Source organism: Oculina patagonica, chromosome 2 (genome assembly GCF_052425735.1).
Source record: "Oculina patagonica isolate OP01 chromosome 2, crgOcupat, whole genome shotgun sequence".
Taxonomy (NCBI): domain Eukaryota; kingdom Metazoa; phylum Cnidaria; class Anthozoa; order Scleractinia; family Oculinidae; genus Oculina; species Oculina patagonica.
This window is the reverse complement of record NC_135759.1, coordinates 13,351,129-13,371,837: the sequence shown is the minus strand read 5'-3', so window position 1 is coordinate 13,371,837 and position 20,709 is coordinate 13,351,129. Positions and strand designations below refer to the sequence as shown.

Sequence of the window (20,709 nt, the reverse complement as noted above, 5' to 3'; positions counted from 1 at the left end):
AATCTCTCACTGAGCACTGTGGGCGCGTATTTCTGTGCGTATCTCTGCTGTCCATGGTCATTACTGGCGCACTAAACTGTGAACTGCTGACAAATAATTGTTGTGTCATCTACTCAATCAAATATATTAGTCACATAAAAATTGCTCGTGCAAACCCGGTTTAAAGCAAGTAAAATGCTCAAAACAACACCGGTGTACGTTTGATATGCTTGGACAATACGAATAGTAATCGCCGGCATCAGTCAAAAAATAATTGCACATGCACTGGAAGAGTAAAAAGAAAAGAATAGCTGTACTGAAATTCGAGCATTGGGCAAGATATATTCAGTATTTTACTGATTAGAATTACTATGTTCGAGTAGAATTACAAGCAGGTAGTATTTGCGATTTTTATGAGCCTGGCATTTAAAGCAGACCAATTTACGAGCAGAATTTTTACGAAAATGTCTTGACCTGACAAATAATATTGACGTCATTTCTATTTGATTTGTCCATTGATTTTATACACTACACGCAACATTGGAACAGATGTATAGTGGAATGAAAAAGATGGGGCTTAATAAAACATCTTAGCTCAAGCACTTCAACTTTATTCTTCTTTTGTTTTGCTGTCCATATATTTCCACAACAACGCTTTATCATCTTTATAAAGGACAAAATTAACCTTTGAATGTTACTAACACAGGCAACGATAAAAGTAACATTTTTCGAAGCCGTTGATTATTTGTACACGAGGTAATACCTACATTTATCAATCCACCAAAAGTTCCAAGTGGAAACACCACAACAACAAAATATCCATAATCGAAAAAAGGAAAAAGGAAATCATGCCAAGCGAAATAAATACAAATTATTTGACTATAAAATACATAGTGCATTTTCTTATTCTATTTTTACCCTTACCTGAACAGTGACTTTAAACAGATTTTTTCATCGTGATTTCTTAAGTGCATAAACTATGGCTACACAATTAAAGCTATAGCAAATTTAATTTCAGTATGTGCTGCATCAGAAATATTTACACGCCTTCTATTGTTTTGGCACTTACGTATACAAGGGTATGAATCTCCTTCAGTGCAAGAGAATAGCACTATATTATATGTCGATATTTTTGACATTAATGTACAAAGCTATACACAAGCAAACAAATTACAGTACAAAAAGTTTGGCTTTCGAGTGACAGCAACTTTTTTCACAAGTACATCAGTTCCAAAGTTTGTTTAAACAGTTTCCTCCAGGGACCTTCCAGCTGCACTAGTAGCACTGTTTCTGTCAGATGAACCACTGCCACCTCCCGATGCATTGTCAGGTGTGGCGCCAATGAAAAGTCGTCTTGCTGCTTTGCGCATGTCTCGGCTTCTCCAAAAGTAGATGAGTGGGTTTGCAGAGGAGTTTATCAAAATTGCTGAGATGGCAAAATTCATCTCGGTTTTGCTCTGATTACCGCTGGTGAATCCCAAGACAATTTGTACCATAACAGCAGGAAGAAGGAAAACCAAGAGCGCTAAAAAGATGTACACAATTGTCACCGCAGTCCGCTTCTCTCTTTTGTAAGCAGTAATGGCGCTGCTTTCCTCTGCGTGCAAGGAATGGATGCTGTTTCGTTTGATGCTGATCATCAAGGCTATCTGAATAGCAAGAAGGTAAATCACCAAACTGCCAGCAACAACCGAAGTTATAATTTTATTACTTTCTTCATCGATACCCGTGTAGCGAAGAACAATAAAACCGATCCATACGATCCACACTATGGCCATGTTGCGAGTGGCTTTTCTTGTTGTTACGCGAGCGCGGTAATGTAAAGGTTTTGACACGGCCATGAAACAGTCGGTACTGAGGTACGCCAGGCAGAGAAAAGATCCACCGGTACATACGTAGAGAAATGCTTCGTACAGAGTGTGCAACACCTCTGAGCGACAGATGGTTGATGGGTAATGCAGCATCACGCGCCACGCAACAAAGAGAGGCTGAGTAACCAAGCCAACTAGAAGATCTGTTAAGGCCAGGCTACAGAGTAGAATGTTTGCAGGGACGCGAAGTTCCTGTGACTTGCAGATTGTGATTAAAACTACCAGGTTGCTGATGGTAGCAAATATGGCGAATGTCGTGTTTATGACGATAATCGAGACGTTAATATCATAGTGGTATGACTCGCTGTTCAGTATCTCCTGACTGCAAGTATTGTGACTTGTGTAGTTAGTTGGTGAAATCGCAGTTGAGTTGTTTGACATCTTCTGCAAAAAAAGAGGACATTTCATTTAACAAACCGCGTAAATCGTAGCAAAATCAAAACGCGGAACAATTAAGACTTTTTACCTTAAATATTTAGCAAATTCCACTGAACAGGCTACTAAACTTTACAATTTTAGTTATCTTTTATTTTAAAAGTATAACAAAGACACTACGATTTGTGCATGCTCTTAATGGGATTCCGGCAGTTTAGAAAATGTTACCCTCGCAGTGCCTGGTGAATGTTAAGCCCAACTGCTAGTTCCTTATACTGATAAGCCAACCGACTTCTTTTATTCCCAAAATTGGACCGTACTTTATCTTCCCATTATGAAGTTTGAACTGATATTTTTCTAATAAAAAAACTTATTTCAAATCATTCAAGCCAGCTGAGAACACGACAATAAACTGATCATCTAGTACACCAGAAAATATGCTTAAGGTCTGTACTGCCTTACACTGGTCAATATATGACAAACGAAAAATATCTCTTAAAGTTGCAGGTTTTCAGTAAACGGCATTTAATTCTCCAATTTCCCAATATTTAACCTAATGTATTTTTTTAATTGTATTAATTACAACCTGCTCATTTTCGTTTCTGTAAATAGATTTCTTGTCAGAAGTTTTTTTTCTTTTAAGATCATAAAATGATTAAAGTCAACAGAAGTGATAGAAATGAACAAAAATAAATAAAAGCGTCTATTGTAAAACCTAAATTCGTATCGAACTTTCTGCTGTGATACTTACTGAGAATATAAAATAACCTTGTGTTTGCGTTTCCCGAAATCAGGTATTTCACTGTAGACATGAAAGACGTTTCCCGGACAATTACAATTACAAGAGACAAGATTATCTTTGAAAACTGTTCCACCCGACCATATTTCAAAAACTGTTCCGTCGTTTCGTAATCCGTTTCAATCTTCGACACTTTTGGCCATCCGTACCTTCTTGCAAGTGATGAGTCTTCCAGAAAATATGCTTAAGGTCTGTATTGCCTTACACGGTCAGTATATGACAAACGAAATATCTCTTAAAGTTGCAGGTTTCTCAGTAAACGGTATTTAATTCTCCAATTTCCCAATATTTAACCTAATGTCTTTTTTTAATTGTATTAATTACAACCTGCTCATTTTCTTTCTGTAAATAGATTTCTTGTCAAAGTTTTTTTTCTTTTAAGATCATAAAATGATTAAAGTCAACAAAAGTGATAGAAATGAACATAAATAAATAAAAGCGTCTATTGTAAAACCTAAATTCGTATCGAGCTTTCTGCTGTGATACTTACTGAGATTTGTATATAAAGTCGATTTATATAATCACGATTCCTGTGTGTTTGCGTTTCCCGAAATCAAGGTATTGTCACTGTAGACATGAAAGACATAGCCATGAGGACACGCTTCCGTTCTGCCATCGCTAATAAGTTGCCGTATTTTGCCAAATACTTATCTTTTTGTTTCTTTTTTTTCAACATTGACATGACACCAGATGCATCCGTTTGAATGAATATCAATTTATGAAGAAAACGGAAAGGTAACAACACGGATATGATCATAAAAACCAAACGAACATATATATTTCTTTCAAAATAGCTTATACAATTTTAACACGGCTATAGTATCCATTAAGTAAATTTGCGTAAAAGAAATAATCCTGATGGTTTCACTTTTTGATGCAATGATTCACTGAGCTAACCGCCGTTGCGCTAATAATATTCACACATATTCTCGAGTTTCCTTTCGAATTGTAGCATAAAAAGAATACCCAGATATTTTCAGATTTGATTTAATGATTCGCTGATTTCAAATTCGAAGAAGGTTTCCCTTAAATTTTGAGTTTTTTTATGTTGTTGGATTATAAATCTTCTTGTCCACGGGAGATATAACTTTTGTTTCTTCCTTTTCCTTTGTAATGTATTAAATGTTAAAAAAAATGAGATTCGGATTGCTTTATCAGTGCCATTTGCTATTTTTACCTCACCGTACGTGACAAACTTGCCGTTAAAAACAAAAAAGGGGAGGACCAAAAATGTTCAATTTTCAAATATAGATTTAATCTTGCTGAAACTCTGGAAGCTGACGACAAATTTGATATTTCCTTTATCCTTGAAAATATACACTGATGTAAACAAATGTTTGATATTCAAATGCTTAAGCATGAAAAAAGATAAAAATTCTTCAAAGAAAAGCTGAAAAGACTAGAAGTTCCAAGTATTGCTCCAAGAAGCAAGAATCTATGGTTTAAAAATAACTAAGGAAGGTATCTCGCTTTAATCTTCTTGTAATAAATCACAGCAATTTTTTTAAATAAACATTAATAATAATAACGAAACAACAAAAAGAAAAGAAACTCCTATTTCTTCGTTTGTCACTTTATTTCTGTCTCTTCGCGTCGCTGGAGTTATGTTTACTGCGTGTTTGTAAAGATTAGATCCTTGGATTGACAACTAGGAAAAATTGTACAAATCTGTTCGCGGTCAAGATCAAAAAATAGCTTTTCCTATAGTTTACGTATTTATCGTTCTCAAGCTTTATTGGGCCAGTTTTGGGTTGAAATGTTTGGTACTAGTAACCAGCCATTAAAGAATTGCCTCACAGGTGGAAAATTAGCTTGGACCATTAAAAAAATGCGCAAAACAGTCTCCGGCATACCCCGCCAATATTCAGAACTTCAGAACAATAATGAATAACAAAGCATTACCTACTCTTGTCGATAAAGCAGCCAAAAAAGGTTCCCTCGTTAAATTGCTTGGCTTTGTGCAGTGGTTCTTCGCTCGTAGCTTAAATGATTGTTTCTCGATCCTTTTTATTAAAAATATACGTTTAAAAGGAAGCACTAAATTGTGCTACGTCATATTGAGCACATCCGTCGACGTTTTTTCGGCAAACTGTCATCTCTTGTTGTTTACTCAATCGATTCTTTTTTTGCTCTCATCATGCAGTCGTTTTTTCCAAGTTCAAAAAAGCCGAAAAAAAAAATTAACATCAAGGAAAACTATCCGACTACATGCAGGCCTACTTTTGCTTAAGTGCTTTGCAACGTTCTTCTGGCAGGGCGAATCCTTTGAAATAAAATAGCTATAAAATATAATAAAGCCAATATATACTTGGAAATTGTTACTTAGTAAAAATAAAACCTGCTTCCTAAGAGTACTAATTGCAGGTCAAAATATACTGAAGAGTTTGAAATGAGATCCTTCACTCTTACTGTCACTTGCGTCTTAATTTTGAAAGAGTGTAAGCTAAAGTGAAAGTAGAGATCGCCTTGCTTGTAGCCGATATAATTACTTGGATTTTCTTAACAGAGAAGAATAGAAATGTCATTTCAGTAAATTTACTTCCCAGAAAAGAGCGTTAAGTAACTAAGATTTCTTTTCTATGCAAATGCAAAACGATAACTACGCCACCTCACCTTTACATCCAATTCTTATACTGCTTGATGTTTCAGTTGTTACTGTATGTCCTAAGAAGAGATTTGTTTAGCTGACACTGATTTAAATTCGAAACTCAATAAACCATTTGATTTGCCGAAAAAAGGGCTTTTGCCGACCTCAGAACCACTGAAATGCCTCAAAGCCATCTTAGTTAACAGCTGCAAGGTTGTGAAACCAATTGTTTAAAGCCAATAGCTCGCCAACATACCAGACATGTTCATCATAATTTTCATTAATTAGCGCACGTTTCAAAAACTACGGTCAACAAATTGGAGGCAGTTCCTAAAACAACAATTTTACCAACTAGTCGTTGGTGAACAGGTGAAATTTCCAAAAAAGAAGCAAGTTCATTTTAGTCTGTGTAAATTCATTACAGGCCTTACCCCAAGCTATTGACTTTTGTTAATTTAGTGTTTCACCCATAGCAACAGGCAAGCGACAGGTGCATACGAGAAGTACGATGTTTGTAAAAGGTATTTTGTGGAACTATGTTCGTTGTTTCTTATATTACTTGTTACGTTTGCGGATTCCTCGAAACTGTTGATAGATATACACCAGAGAAATATCACCCTTTATTCGCAACAAATGCGAAACTACTTTGAAACAGCAGGAAAAAGCAGCATATCACATGTTTTGTTCCTACCGGATTTTAATGCCAAAACGTAATGTAAAGGCTAGTTTACACGAGTAACGTTTATGTGACAATTTTTATTTGCTCGTTTAGACAAGGAAAATTGGCCAATTTTTATGTGACAAATATATTTGCTGAGAATCTGGCGTGTTGGCTTTTATGTGACAAAAAAAGTTGTCACATACGAAAAATTGCTCGTGTAGACGACTCATCACATAAAATGTGACAAATATTGCGTCAGCATATGTGGCCCCTTATCTCGTAATCTCCAACTGGGCACTGGGCACGCGTATCTCTGTGCGTATCTCTGCTGTCCAAGGTCATTAATGACGCTCTTAACTTTGAACTGCTGACAAATAATTGTTGTGTCATCTACACGACACCTGTCACTAACCCGTGTCCAAAATGCTCAAAACGTCACGATGTGCTTGGACAATACAAATAGTAATCGCCGGCATTAATATATATTAGCACATCACAAAAATAATTGCACATGCATTGGAAGAGTAAAAAGAAAAGAATAGCTGTTACTGCAATAAGAGGATTGGGTAGTAAATATTTAGTATTTTACTGAGTAGAATTACTGTGTCCGAGTAGAATTAAAAGCAGGTAGTATTTGCCATTTTTACGAGCCCGGCAGGCAAAACTGACCAATTTAATTTACGAGCAGAATTTTTACGAAAATGTCTTGACCTGACAAAGAATATTGACGTCATTACTATTTGATTTTGTCCATTGATTTTATACACTACACGCAACATTGGAACAGATGTATAGTGGAATGAAAAAGATGGGGCTAAATAAAACATCTTAGCTCAAGCACTTCAACTTTATTCTTCTCTTGTTTTACTGTCCATATATTTCGACAACAACGCTTTAACATCTTTATAAAGGACAAAATTAACATTTGAATGCTACTAACACGGGCACCGGTAAAAGTAACATTTTTTGAAGCCATTTATTAAGCCGCCAAAAATTCCAAGTGGAAACAACACAACAACAAAATATCAATGATCGGAAAAAGGAAAGAGGAAATCATCACAAACGAAATAAATACAAATTATTTGAAAATAAATACATAGTGCATTTTCTTATTCTATTTTTACCCTTACCTGAACAGTGACTTTATACAGAGTTTTCACCGTGTTTTCTTAAGTGCATCAAACTATTTCTACACAATTGAAGTTATAGCAAATTTAATTTCAGTATGTGCTGCATCAGAAATATTTACACGCCTTCTATTGTTTTGGCTCTTACGTATACAAGAGTATGAATCTCCTTCAGTGCAAAAGAATAGCATTATATTATATGTCGATATTTTTTTACATTTGAGTATATATTAAATGTACAAAGTTATACACAACCCAACAAATTAAATTACAGTAAAAAGGTAAAAAGACCGGCTTTCGAGTAACAGCAACTTTTTTCACAAGTACATTTGTCCAAAAGTTTGTTTAAACAGTTTCCTCCAGGGACCTTCCAGCTGCACTAGCAGCACTGTTTCTGTCAGACGACCCACTGCCACCTCCCGATGCATTGTCAGGTGTGGCGCCAATGAAAAGTCGTCTTGCTGCTTTGCGCATGTCTCGGCTTCTCCAAAAGTAGATGAGTGGGTTTGCAGAGGAGTTTATCAAAATTGCTGAGATGGCAAAATTCATCTCGGTTTTGCTCTGATTACCGCTGGTGAATCCCAAGACAATTTGTACCATAACAGCAGGAAGAAGGAAAACCAAGAGCGCTAAAAAGATGCACACAATTGTCACCGCAGTCCGCTTCTCTCTTTTGTAAGCAGTAATGGCGCTGCTTTCCTCTGCGTGTAAAGAATGGATGCTGTTTCGTTTGATGCTGATCATCAAGGCTATCTGAATAGCAAGAAGGTAAATCACCAAACTGCCAGCAACAACCGAAGTAACAATTTTATTACTTTCTTCATCGATACCCGTGTAACGGAGAACAATAAAACCGATCCATACGATCCACACTATGGCCATGTTGCGAGTGGCTTTTCTTGTTGTTACGCGAGCGCGGTAATGTAAAGGTTTTGACACGGCCATGAAACGGTCGGTACTGAGGTATGCCAGGCAGAGAAAAGATCCACCGGTACATACGTAGAGAAATGCTTCGTACAGAGTGTGCAACACCTCTGAGCGACAGATGGTTGATGGGTAATGCAGCATCACGCGCCACGCAACAAAGAGAGGCTGAGTAACCAAGCCAACTAGAAGATCTGTTAAGGCCAGGCTACAGAGTAGAATGTTTGCAGGGACGCGAAGTTCCTGTGACTTGCAGATTGTGATTAAAACTACCAGGTTGCTGATGGCTGCAAATATGGCGAATGGCGTGTTTATGACGATAATCGAGACGTTAAGATCATAGTGGTATGACTCGCTGTCCAATATCTCCTGACTGCAAGTTTTGTGACTTGTGTAGTTAGTTGGTGAAATCGCAGTTGAGTTGTTTGACATCTTCTGCAAAAAAAGAGGACATTCATTTAACAAACCGCGTAAATCTTGGCAAAATCAAAAAGCGGAACTATGAAGACTTTTTACCTTAAATATTTAGCAAATTCCACTGAACAGGATACTAAACTTAAAAAGTATACAAAGACACTACGATTTGTGCATGCTCTCAATGGGATTCCTGTTTAGAAAATGTTACCCTCACAGTGCCTGGTGAATGTTAAGCCCAACTGCTAGTTCCTTGTACTGATGAGCCACCCGGCTTCTTTTATTCCCAAGATTGGACCGCACTTTATCTTCCCATTATGAAGTTTGAACTGATAATGTTCTATAAAAAACCTTATTTCAAATCCTGCAAACGATCGAGTCTTCCAGAAAATATGCTTAAGGTCTGTACTGCCTAACACTGGTCAGTATATGACAAACGAAAATCTCTTCTTAAAGTTGCAGGTTTTCAGTAAACGGTATTTAATTCTCCAATTTCCCAATATTTAACCTAATGTATTTTTTTAATTGTATTAATTACAACCTGCTCATTTTCGTTTCTGTAAATAGATTTCTTGTCAGAAGTTTTTTTTCTTTTAAGATCATAAAATGATTAAAGTCAACAGAAGTGATAGAAATGAACAAAAATAAATAAAAGCGTCTATTGTAAAACCTAAATTCGTATCGAACTTTCTGCTGTGATACTTACTGAGAATATAAAATCACGATTCCTGTGTGTTTGCGTTTCCCGAAATCAGGTATTGTCACTGTAGACATGAAAGACGTAGTCATGAGGACACGCTTCCGTTCTGCCATCGCTAATAAGTTGCCGTATTTTGCCAAATACTTATCTTTTTGTTTCTTTTTTTTCAACATTGACATGACACCAGATGTATCCGTTTAAATGAATATCAATTTATGAAGAAAACTGAAAGGTAACAACACGAATATGATCATAATAACCAAACGAACATATATATTTCTTTCAAAATAGCTTATACAATTTTAACACGGCTATAGTATCCATTAAAAATTTGCATAAAAGAAATAATCCTGATGGTTTCATATTTGATGCAATGATTCACTGAGCTAACCGCCGTTGCGCTAATAATATTCACACATATTCTCGAGTTTCCTTTCGAATTGTAGCATAAAAAGAATACCCTGATATTTTCAGATTTGATTTAATGGTTCGCTGATTTCAAATTCAAAGAAGGTTTCCCTTAAATTTTGAGTTTTTTTTATGTTGTTGGATTATGAATCTTCTTGTCCACGGGAGATATAACTTGTGTTTCTTCCTTTTCCTTTGTAATGTATTAAATGTTAAAGAAAATGAGATTCGGATTGCTTTATCAGTGCCATTTGCTATTTTTACCTCACCGTACGTGACAAACTTGCCGTTAAAAACAAAAAAGGGGAGGACCAAAAATGTTTAATTTTCAAATATGGATTTAATCTTGCTGAAACTCTGGAAGCTGACGACAAATTTGATATTTCCTTTATCCTTGAAAATATACACTGATGTAAACAAATGTTTGATATTCAAATGCTTAAGCATGAAAAAAGATAAAAATTCTTCAAAGAAAAGACTAGAAGTTCCAAGTATTGCTCCAAGAAGCAAGAATCTATGGTTTAAAAATAATTAAGGAAGCTATCTCGCTTTAATCTTCTTGTAATAAATCACAGCATTTTTTTTAAATAAACATTAATAATAATAACGAAACAACAAAAAGAAAAGAAACTCCTATTTCTTCGTTTGTCACTTTATTTCTGTCTCTTCGCGTCGCTGGAGTTATGTTTACTGCGTGTTCGTAAAGATTAGATCCTTGGATTGACAACTAGGAAAAATTGTACAAATCTGTTCGCGGTCAAGATCAAAAATAGCTTTTCCTATAGTTTACGTATTTATCGTTCTCAAGCTTTATTGGGCCAGTTTTGGGTTGAAATGTTTGGTACTAGTAACCAGCCATTAAAGAATTGTCTCACAGGTGGAAAATTAGCTTGGACCATTAAAAAAATGCGCAAAACAGTCTCCGGCATACCCCGCCAATATTCAGAACTTCAGAACAATAATGAATAACAAAGCATTACCTACTCTTGTCGATAAAGCAGCCAAAAAAGGTTCCCTCGTTAAATTGCTTGGCTTTGTGCGGTGGTTCTTCGCTCGTAGCTTAAATGATTGTTTCTCGATCCTTTTTATTAAAAATATACGTTTAAAAGGAAGCACTAAATTGTGCTACGTCATATTGAGTATTTGATCACATCCGTCGACGTTTTTTCGGCAAACTGTCATCTCTTGTTGTTTACTCAATCGATTCTTTTTTTGCTCTCATTATGCAGTCGTTTTTTCGAAGTTCAAAAAAGCCGAAAAAAAAAATTAACATCGAGGAAAACTATCCGACTACATGCAGGCCTACTTTTGCTTAAGTGCTTTGCAACGTTCTTCTGGCAGGGCGAATCCTTTGAAATATAATAGCTATAAAATATAATAAAGCCAATATATACTTGGAAATTGTTACTTAGTAAAAATAAAACCTGCTTCCTAAGAGTACTAATTGCAGGTCAAAATATACTGAAGAGTTTGAAATGAGATCCTTCACTCTTACTGTCACTTGCGTCTTAATTTTCAAAGAGTGTAAGCTAAAGTGAAAGTAGAGATCGCCTTGCTTGTAGCCGATATAATTACTTGGATTTTCTTAACAGAGAAGAATAGAAATGTCATTTCAGTAAATTTACTTTCCAGAAAAGAGCGTTAAATAACTAATTTTTTCTATGCAAATGCAAAACGATAACTACACCACCTCACCTTTACATCCAATTCTTATACTGCTTGATGTTTCAGTTGTTACTGTATGTCCTAAGAAGAGATTTGTCTAGCTGACACTGATTTAAATTCGAAACTCAATAAACCATTTGATTTACCGAAAAAAGGGCTTTCGCCGACCAGAACCACTGAAATGCCTCAAAGCCATCTTTAGTTAACAAACAGCTGCAAGGCTGTGAAACAAGTTTCTTAAACTGATTAATTGCATAGATTTTTATTATCTATAACCACAAGTTTCTTTGTTCAACACCTGATGTTGCAGTATACGTGCTTCATTGTTCAGGTCAATCTAGGAAACGCGATAAAAAGAATGAATCCAAAATTCAACATTGACTGACAGACGGGAGTTTTTAATATTGTTTTGATTTGTTTTTTAATTACCACCTTGATCAAAATTTGCATTTAATAACTATCAAGAGAAAAGCAGCTTATTTACGTGCGCGGAGAACGTTTCCCTCATATAATGTATAAGTATAAGCTTTTTGTTAAAAATATTACCTTCTTGCTTTTAACTCTTCTTTACTGTAAGGCATCATCACTTATTTGGAGACGATCAATTCTGAAATTGCAGTATGAATTTATTTTCCCTTGGTTAAAATATAAAGTGCCCAGGTATGCACATTGCAAAGCGACAATTTTAAAACGCGATAGAGAAATTAAAAACACGAGCTCAGTTTCCCAAACGGCAAGACCTTATTCCTCAGGAGATAAAAGAGAACAAAAAGCAGGAAGCGGTCAAACTAAATAATGCCTTTCATTACTTTACTAGCACCGGAACCTAAGTTCTATAGCACGAGACAGTATATTTTTCTAAATAAATTGGCCATTCACTAGTAAACTGCTTGTCTTTCTTTTTTATATAATACCCAAGAAAATCTCTTAAAATTTGCTTAGTTTTGGCGGATTCATTTTGCTTTACTACGAATGGCTTGTAAATCAAAACTTCATATGGTTAATGAAACTTAGACTTTGGTCATTACAAACGTTAATTTTTTTCTCCCAAAATGCTTCCACCGTTTAAACTCAAATATTGCGGAAACGAGCTTCAAAATTGATATGAAGACACTTTGTCAATAGTACGGCACGGTGGAATTGAAACTTAAAGAGGCACTAGTGTCCCGGTTGATATCGTGTTTTGGTATTAATGGCCGCTAACTCAGTGCCTATGAACTTGCTTTATTATCTTGAAAATGAAAGACAAAAACAACAAAAATTGACATAAGCAAAGAAAAGTCAACTTAAAGAAAAATATATGACCAGAATGGAACGTTTGATTTCTTGACATACATACATACATACATCTCTTTATTTAACGTGGAAAAAAGTACACACTTATGCTGTCGGTGCTCCACGATGTTAGTTGTTCATCCGTAAGTTCTTGGTAAAAAAAAAAAAAAAAGAAAAAAAAAAAAACATTAGTAGATCCTAATACATCTAGCGATAAAAAATATCAGTGTCTTCAGTCCGCCTGCGGGAATTACGAGGAGCATGTTCAGTGCTGCTGCAGCCGCAGACAAGCGTAGTGTCACTAGGGGAAGAAATACGCGAGAAAATTACTCTCACAAAAACAAATTTGATGAACTGTAATCCACTTCCATCCTTGGCAGTAATCCTGTACTTCTTCCCCAAACTACTTGTTCTATTTTGCTCTGTAGAAACGTTTTATCCAGTTTATTTGTATGTTTTATAACTGACGAGCAAGCACAGGACTTTTGTAATGTTACTCTTAGCTCCAGATGTTGTGCTTGTGTTTTAAATCACGTGTTTGAGCCAACCGCACTTTTTATAACACATATATGATTGAAATATTGTTTTATTATTACATAACATTCTTTTTCTTCACAGCTAAGCTGTTCTAAATTCTTAATATTTGATTTGTGATTTTTTTCTTGCTTCCTTGCTAACTTGTAACCTTTATTCTGAAAAGCCCTTTTGGGACGAATATAGTATGTTTGTATGTACATGTATATATGTCTAACCCAAAAATAAACATTTAAAGAAATGCACAAAAATCATCAAGCTGATTTAAGTTTTGGAGTTTAATTGTCAAAAAGTTTAGGCTAAGAAGCATGTTATTGAATGATCTATATGGCACAGTTTTCTATTTGGGGTTTCTTTTTCACCCGTGGTATACGATAAGTGTTATCAGATATCATTCCAAGTGCCTTTGCCCCTCAAATTGCCCACAAAGTTGTTATTCACAGCAACAAGCCGATGAAATGTGCTGGATCTACCGCAGACTAATGATCGGCAAACTGATTCTTACGCCACGAGTGAAAATGGAAATGCACAAAATAAGCTGGAGCAAATAAAAAACAGAGAAATTTTGTGACTCACATGACACCAAAACGAAACAAAAAAAACAACATCAAACGAGTGTGAACCCGAGCAAGTGCCCTCGATTTTCGGTCTACATTCTGTCGGTAGTATTTTACCTAATTTGTATATGGGGAATAGGACCCTCAGGTGAATTCGAATCCGGGTACTTGGGCAGATCGCCAGATTGAAAGGCGCCGTCTGACGTCATTCGTTTGTGCGTTCGCCATCGCCAGGAACATATTATAAAAATAACGAAACAATTATGACGATAAATCCTGCACAAAGTTAAATTGAATCCGACATACGTAATTTATTTTATTTCTGTTTTATCGTGTTTCTGTTTCTTTTCTCTGCCCCCAAAATTAGCAGACAACGAGCTGTTAGATTTCGGCCATCTCTGCGCGTGAAATGTTGCTCAAGTTGGAAGTTGGAAGCCAAATGTATTGGTCAAGACATGTCGCTCTAAAAGTTTTTTATGACGCTTTCTTATGAATTATTTGTGATGGTTTAGGGAAAAACTTTTGATATTATCTATGCGTGCTTTTTACTAAGGCGTCATGCACTGCTGGTCATTTACTTTGTATAGATGTCACTGAGAGTGGTACCACATTGTCACATTTATAATGGATTACAAGAAATGGGCCATTAGTTTCCTTCTAAATGAAATCATCACTGAATTGACTTTCCTTGTTTCCAAAGTGCACAAGTTGCCGCGTCTCACATGAACTAACAGCGTTTTTGGACACAATAATACATTTTTAACTAATTAATAAAGATTTTGCGTATGTATTGTGATTAAGATCAGCAGCGCATCATTTCGCGCCCGAGATGACAACTATTAATTTTGCCGACGATTGAAGTGTACGTGCTGGTCATTCATTAAAGTTATGAGCAAAAATTTAAAAAAGGGAAAAAAATACAAAAACTAATGGCAGAAGATATTTCTATGTTTCCAGCATCCTTTTTATTCAGGGGTACTTAAAGAGTGCTTGCCCAAGATAAGAAAGATAAAGTTCATTTTTTTAGTTGAACTGAAAAAAAAAATGAATTTTCTATCATTAAGTGATATAAGGTCAGAAAAAAGTGCGCATAAATTGAAATACATCAAGTTTTTGTAAAATTAATTAAAATTGACAGAAAATGCATTTAGTAAAACTATAATGTTCTATTATTAAGAAGAGAATTTTTTAAAGTTGAGGTTGGTTTCTATGAGAACACCAGCTTGCGATTTCCGGAACAAGTTGATTTTGTTGGCGTTGAAATTGCTGTTTTTGCGAGCCGAATCTCTCTCAGAATCATATTTTATTTTCCTGAAAGCAAATGTCCAAATTTCGAATTCGTTCCTAACCAAGCGATCGCCTGCAAGGACCATGTGAAGACCGGAGTTTAATGTTTTTATTATAAATTTTATGTAGACGTCAATGTTCTGATTCAATGTAGATCACTTTCTGTTTTCGTGTTAGCCAATGTTCCGTCTTTTGGTGTTTTGCGAACGGCTTCACCGAGAACTTACTACCAGCTTATTATTCAATATTCATAGACAGTACTGAAAACCTTTATAAAAAATGATAGATAAATCTCCTGATTGTACTTCAAGTCGAAAATTATTATTCCACCTAACAACTACCAAAAGAATCAAATGAAAACATTAGTGGGATGAATATTTTTTACCTCTAACTGCTGATAATGAAGGGAAATCTCGCCTTGGAGAAGTTCTTTATGGTGTTCCTATTGTCTGGCTTTTGAGTTATAATGCACTGAAATGTACGACCAAGTTTACTTTGAATAAATATCCACGCTCGAAAACGTATATTACATTTGCACCCGCCAGCTGCTTTCGTCATTAGCTTTCTAAATGTCACCTTTTATTAGCCGCTGGAAGTACATAATTGCGCTCTCCCTTTATAATCGTTTACCAAGGACCTCAGGTAGCGCCATTTATAATTGTGTCAACAGTAAACGTGAGGTGTGCTAATACGTATGCATGGATTTAAACTGGTCACAAATTTGTTGCCATTAATATACTTTTAGAAGTAGTCAGTCCCTTCAGCATGTCTGGCTACAAAATAACCGCGTCCGGAATGGCCTTAATTTGCATTTATTTTCAAACGACAACCAAAATACTGCGAGCGTTGTAATTGGTTTGAAACCGTGATCTATATTACAGGACAGATACACGCGCGTCTGACGTCACTGGCGGTTTGAGTCGCTAGCGTGATCTGTGTTTAGGAGGAAAAGAAATTATTCATATTAATAGAAAGTTACCAGAAAATCACTTAACTTGCCTAAATCAAGTTGTGAGGCAAAAATATATGCAAATTTTACAGTACTTTTACGATTAAAAAATCTGTGCAGCGAAAAGCCCAAGATTGCCATTTTGAATCCATTCTTACTTCAAGTGACGGATATAGTTTCTTTCGAGTGGTTGTGCTTTTTGATTTTTAAGTTAACGTTGTTTTTTTTCTACAGATATATTTCGGAAACTTTCGTCGTAAAGAGGAAATTAGTTTTACCGGCGTTTAATTTAAACTCTAAAGCTTTAGAACTAAAAATTCTCTTATCGTTTAATTGTTAATTAAAATAGTAGACGTGCAAGAAAGTTTTCGTTTCCCACCCAAGCTGGTACGTTCTTCGCGTTTGAGGCATAGAAGCCCATGAAAAAGGGAAGAAACATTACTTAACAAACCCAGGCAATGTCTTCAAAGCGGCGCTCACGAGTGGAGCTCCATAACTAAGAAAAGTTGGTAAACCTGCGAGAAGAAAAATTTTGGTTGTCACGTGATTGCATGTCCGTGAGTAAATACGTATGCCACTTGCACGCAAGTGACCATGAAAAGGTCAAATTAGAAACTGTAAATAAAGCCCGAAGGGCGAGTCAAGAAATAAAAAACGTCAAACTGCTCAATGTGTCAAAACACTAGATGAAAGACTTATTTAACTTACATTTTTTTATCAAATAATCTCTTTCGTTGCGAGAATTTTTCGACTTAAAGTTAATTATTAACAATGAGCATCTCTTCGCAAATTACAAACTGCAGAAAAATCTCGCAAACAAGTCAAAATAAAAAGACAACGAGTAAAACTATTCAGCGAGTCCTACACGAAAAACTGCTTTAACATGACTTACATTCAGCTACCTTTCAACCCATATCATGTAGAGGCGAATTTTGTATAAAGTACTGAACCGTCGCTGCAACTTTGAAAATTGGCAAACTGAGCTACTTTAAAGTTTTTTCCACGACTTTTTGAGAAAATATCTTGAATTTTTAGAATTCTAATCACACAGCAACGATTGTTAAATATTTTAAACTAATCCTGAACATAAAAATCTTAAACATAAACACAGCTTTAGGAGCGCGGATATCGTATATTGGTTCAGGGTACAGCGAGCGTTACATCCTCGTCAAGATAATTCAGCCGAAAGTAAGCAAAAAATTAAAGCAAGGTTGACAGATATGTCTTTGTCACAACAATATAAACAGAAAAATATGAAAAGGGGATAACTCGTTTGGCTTTAAAAAATACATGATGGCAATTTCAGGAGAATAAAATCACGCTTTACCAAGAGTTGTCCAGTCCCAAACTCTCCATTTCCCACCCTATGAACTATGAACTGTGAACTATCAACTATCAACTCTGAACTATGAACAGTTGAAATCCAGCCATTCCAATTAACTCCATCGAATGAAAGCGTTACACTGTTACTTCACATGACCGAATGGTGGTCTGGGTATTCACTGGAATTCACTGGAATCAACAAGTTTGTATTTTTGCATGCACTTGAAATATTTTCCCTCTCATTTTTAGACCTAAGCTTGTTCGGCAGCCTTATAGTTACATGGCTTTCAGTTTAAAAAAATTCTAAAAATTAATATGGCTAAAAGCACCTTGTTTCCACATGTCTAAAAAAGAGAAAACGTACAAAAATCACATTTGTGTTGTCGCTATATCTCACTGCTCACTGCTATTCAGCGCGTGCACAAATAGCTGTATACAGGAAATGGTTTAGTTTACAACTGATCTCATCTGTTAAAATCCTCTAAAGGAACATGCCCCCAGTCCCTTTAGGAACTGGTCCCCTCTACGCTCGAACTTAGCCCCCCCCCCCCCCCCCTCCCTTCACAGAACGTTTTCGTAAATGCTTATAAATACGACTTTCAGGTTTCCTTTTCGTTTAATATCAGTAAAATGAAAGACCATGTCGTTTATCTTTTGTGTAAGCAGCATCTACGAAGCTTTGAATACGTAAACTTCAAGTTAATTATTATCCCAGCGTTTCACAACATGGTTAGACTACGTTTTTGGTATCTGCAGTTACAGATGAAGGCTGTACTTTTTGACATCACTTTATACAAAACAACACTATACTATTCAAGTTGTTTTCGTTGAGCATTATTTTAAAAACACTTACGTTGTTCCGGGTCTTGTAGGAGGATGTAATCACCACGTCAACAAGGTATCAAAATGAAAACTGTTTGTTCAAGTAAGAGATTAGGACGCTTTGGAACTGAACTAGGCGGTATTAGCGCGAGTCCTTTTGCGGGAAGTTTAATTTAAAACGGTGCATAAAAACTCGACGCCTTTACTGGTCACGGTGTTAAATTTCTTTGATCTTACCTCTTTTAAAACCAGCTTATCAAAATGTCGCAAATAGAGCTTGAATTATCGCTACTTCCTGATTAATTACCAAGATGTTTTTTTACGAGCACTTTTCGAATCAAAGCTGTTAAAACACGTGTTGATATCTGCACGAGGCTGTCAACTCACGTGTTATTTTCAACGACATATGAAAGAACGTTTCTAGTTAAACAAGTATTAAAGCAAACTAACAGTGTATGTAGTTTTCATAATTGATCGAATAAGACGTTATCTTAAGAACAAGAATGCAAACTAAAGAACTACGCAATAACAAAGGGAGTAGAATATTTTTTTCAAATTTTTTAACGGCGAAGTTCTTTTGGTTAACTTTTATTTCACTCGTTCTTGGGAATAAATATTTAGTCAAGAACATTACTTTTGTGGCCATGTAGGTAGGAAATGTATCATGACACACGAAAACTGTAGTTAAACTGAGCATGCCGGGGCTTTTCACAGTGGCCTGCCAGTGCGAGTAGACTCTTCTTTTTGGCTCGACAGTCGGGGCTTTTCTGCTCGAACGAAGTTTTAAAAATTTAAGAATTCTGCCGTTGCAGGCTAGGTAGGTCTCCATTGTACGGAAGATCAATAGCGATTGCTTGTGGAATTGCTTGCCTTGTTCAACATACTCTGTCAAGTTCATTTCACATTCCCTTGAAAGTGAACACAGTACATGCACCGAATTATATTCAGTCTAAACGAAAAGTGTTTGTGTAAGAAACTGTACGTGTGTGTAAAGTGTGTAGTGCAATAGAAGAGAAGAAATAACCACCTTACCTCAAACTAAGCCAAATGAAAAATGGCTCTTGATTCATTATATCATTTAAAATTTATACTTGTTTAAATATCTTTATTTATTTTCCTTCGAAGTGTTTTGTATTTAATACGGCGGTCTTTGTTTACGTTTTGGACCATAATTAAATGCTTTTGGGTAAGCAAATTGTTTTTTATAATCTGATTCCGCCAAACTCCTCTTATTGAATTTTAATAAACGTTTCATTTATACATTCATTCGAGCGTTTGCTCGGCCGTTCTCTTCATTTCATTCGAAAATTAGCCAGAACTTGTTCTTAACAACTGTTTAACTGCTAGTAATAGCACATTGGAAAATTTCTACAACCGAAGTTTCCTTTGGAGAGAATTTATAGCAGTCAAAATTATCCTGTTAAAAAACGAAACCGCAAGTTATTTAATGATTTTAGCTTCTGATTTCCTAGCTTTTTAATGCAATTTAATACCTCTGATGGTACAAATAGTTTTATTAGAATTTTACTTACCATTTGGTTTGGAAACCGTTAAGGAAAGCATCCGTGGCCGTCGGATTTGCTTTGTCGCACAATTGTAACAGCACAAACCGTAGGAATAGCAAGCTACAGGTAAAGTCGGATGCCAAAATGGAATTCTTATCATTCTAAGCTACTAAATATTTTAGTACGGAGCATGATTAATCTTTCCGACCATCACTTTCTGCGCGGTCGAACTTTGTTTATGGATTCCGGAATCAGTTCAATTGAATTTTCGACTTGGCTGAAAAATAGTGTTATAAATTATTCTCGGTTCTCAGTTATATTTTATGTGAATAGGATGAACAGATCTAAACCTTTTTATTTTCAGTATTAAGGGATCATCTGCAATAGTAATCTCGATTTCGCATAAGCAACAGTAAACCGACCCTAAACCGGCGTCTTTATACCTTCATGATTTTATGACATTTATCGCATATTAGTGCAGTTTTGAAAATTTCTGTGAATCTGTAAATGCTGTTGTGTCATCTATATTATACCGCGTGTGTTCTTTACACAAGCGAAAAGTATCTCGGCTTTATTCAAGTAGTGGAGATTCTATCAGAGATCCTTTCCGCCTATTGTTAAGATCTTTTTAATAGAATGCGAATTACGGTATAATCTTGAAAAATCTTTCTCCCCCTATGTCGCACGCGATCACAAGTAACATGCGACCACGAACACAGCACTTACTTTAAAAAAAAAAGCGCGCCGGTTACTGATTTTTTTCTAACATGGAAAAAGTTGACTAGAATACAATTTGCTCTGCGTAACTTCCACTCCAGCTGTCGTTGCAACGTCTATGGGTATCTGTGGGCGATCTATACATCGTGTCATTATATTTGCGTCATTTTAGTCATATCTGGTTTTTATTTAGAACATGCAAATCTATCCCAGAAAGAGAAAATTTTAAG

The 20,709-nt window shown here is 35.7% G+C and overlaps 2 protein-coding genes across 10 annotated transcripts; both read right to left on the bottom strand.

The window, feature by feature from the left end:
- Window positions 1-885: 885 nt before the first annotated feature.
- LOC144643048 (trace amine-associated receptor 7d-like) lies at window positions 886-15,604 on the bottom strand. 4 transcript variants are annotated; one of them, XM_078502181.1, is made up of 2 exons: window positions 15,549-15,604; window positions 886-2,234 (listed from the first exon to the last, which is right to left on the bottom strand). In XM_078502181.1, the coding sequence occupies exon 2, from the start codon at window positions 2,229-2,231 to the stop codon at window positions 1,221-1,223; it is 1,011 nt and encodes a 336-aa protein (XP_078358307.1). In that variant the 5' UTR covers window positions 2,232-2,234; window positions 15,549-15,604; the 3' UTR covers window positions 886-1,220. The 4 variants fall into 4 exon arrangements, with proteins under 4 accessions (XP_078358307.1, XP_078358305.1, XP_078358306.1 ...); XM_078502179.1 differs by lacking the exon at window positions 15,549-15,604 and adding an exon at window positions 5,638-5,724; XM_078502180.1 differs by lacking the exon at window positions 15,549-15,604 and adding an exon at window positions 5,434-5,498.
- On the bottom strand, window positions 7,087-19,888 carry LOC144643047 (trace amine-associated receptor 7d-like). 6 transcript variants are annotated; one of them, XM_078502172.1, is made up of 2 exons: window positions 19,790-19,888; window positions 7,087-8,758 (listed from the first exon to the last, which is right to left on the bottom strand). In XM_078502172.1, the coding sequence occupies exons 1-2, from the start codon at window positions 19,790-19,792 to the stop codon at window positions 7,745-7,747; spliced, it is 1,017 nt and encodes a 338-aa protein (XP_078358298.1). In that variant the 5' UTR covers window positions 19,793-19,888; the 3' UTR covers window positions 7,087-7,744. The 6 variants fall into 6 exon arrangements, with proteins under 6 accessions (XP_078358298.1, XP_078358303.1, XP_078358299.1 ...); XM_078502177.1 differs by lacking the exon at window positions 19,790-19,888 and adding an exon at window positions 12,057-12,280; XM_078502173.1 differs by lacking the exon at window positions 19,790-19,888 and adding an exon at window positions 11,541-11,692.
- Window positions 19,889-20,709: the final 821 nt, after the last annotated feature.

Bases quoted from the DNA above. Each gene is read 5' to 3' on its own strand.
- LOC144643048 (XM_078502181.1), bottom strand. From the start codon at position 2,231: ATGTCAAACAACTCAACTGCGATTTCACCAACTAACTACACAAGTCAC.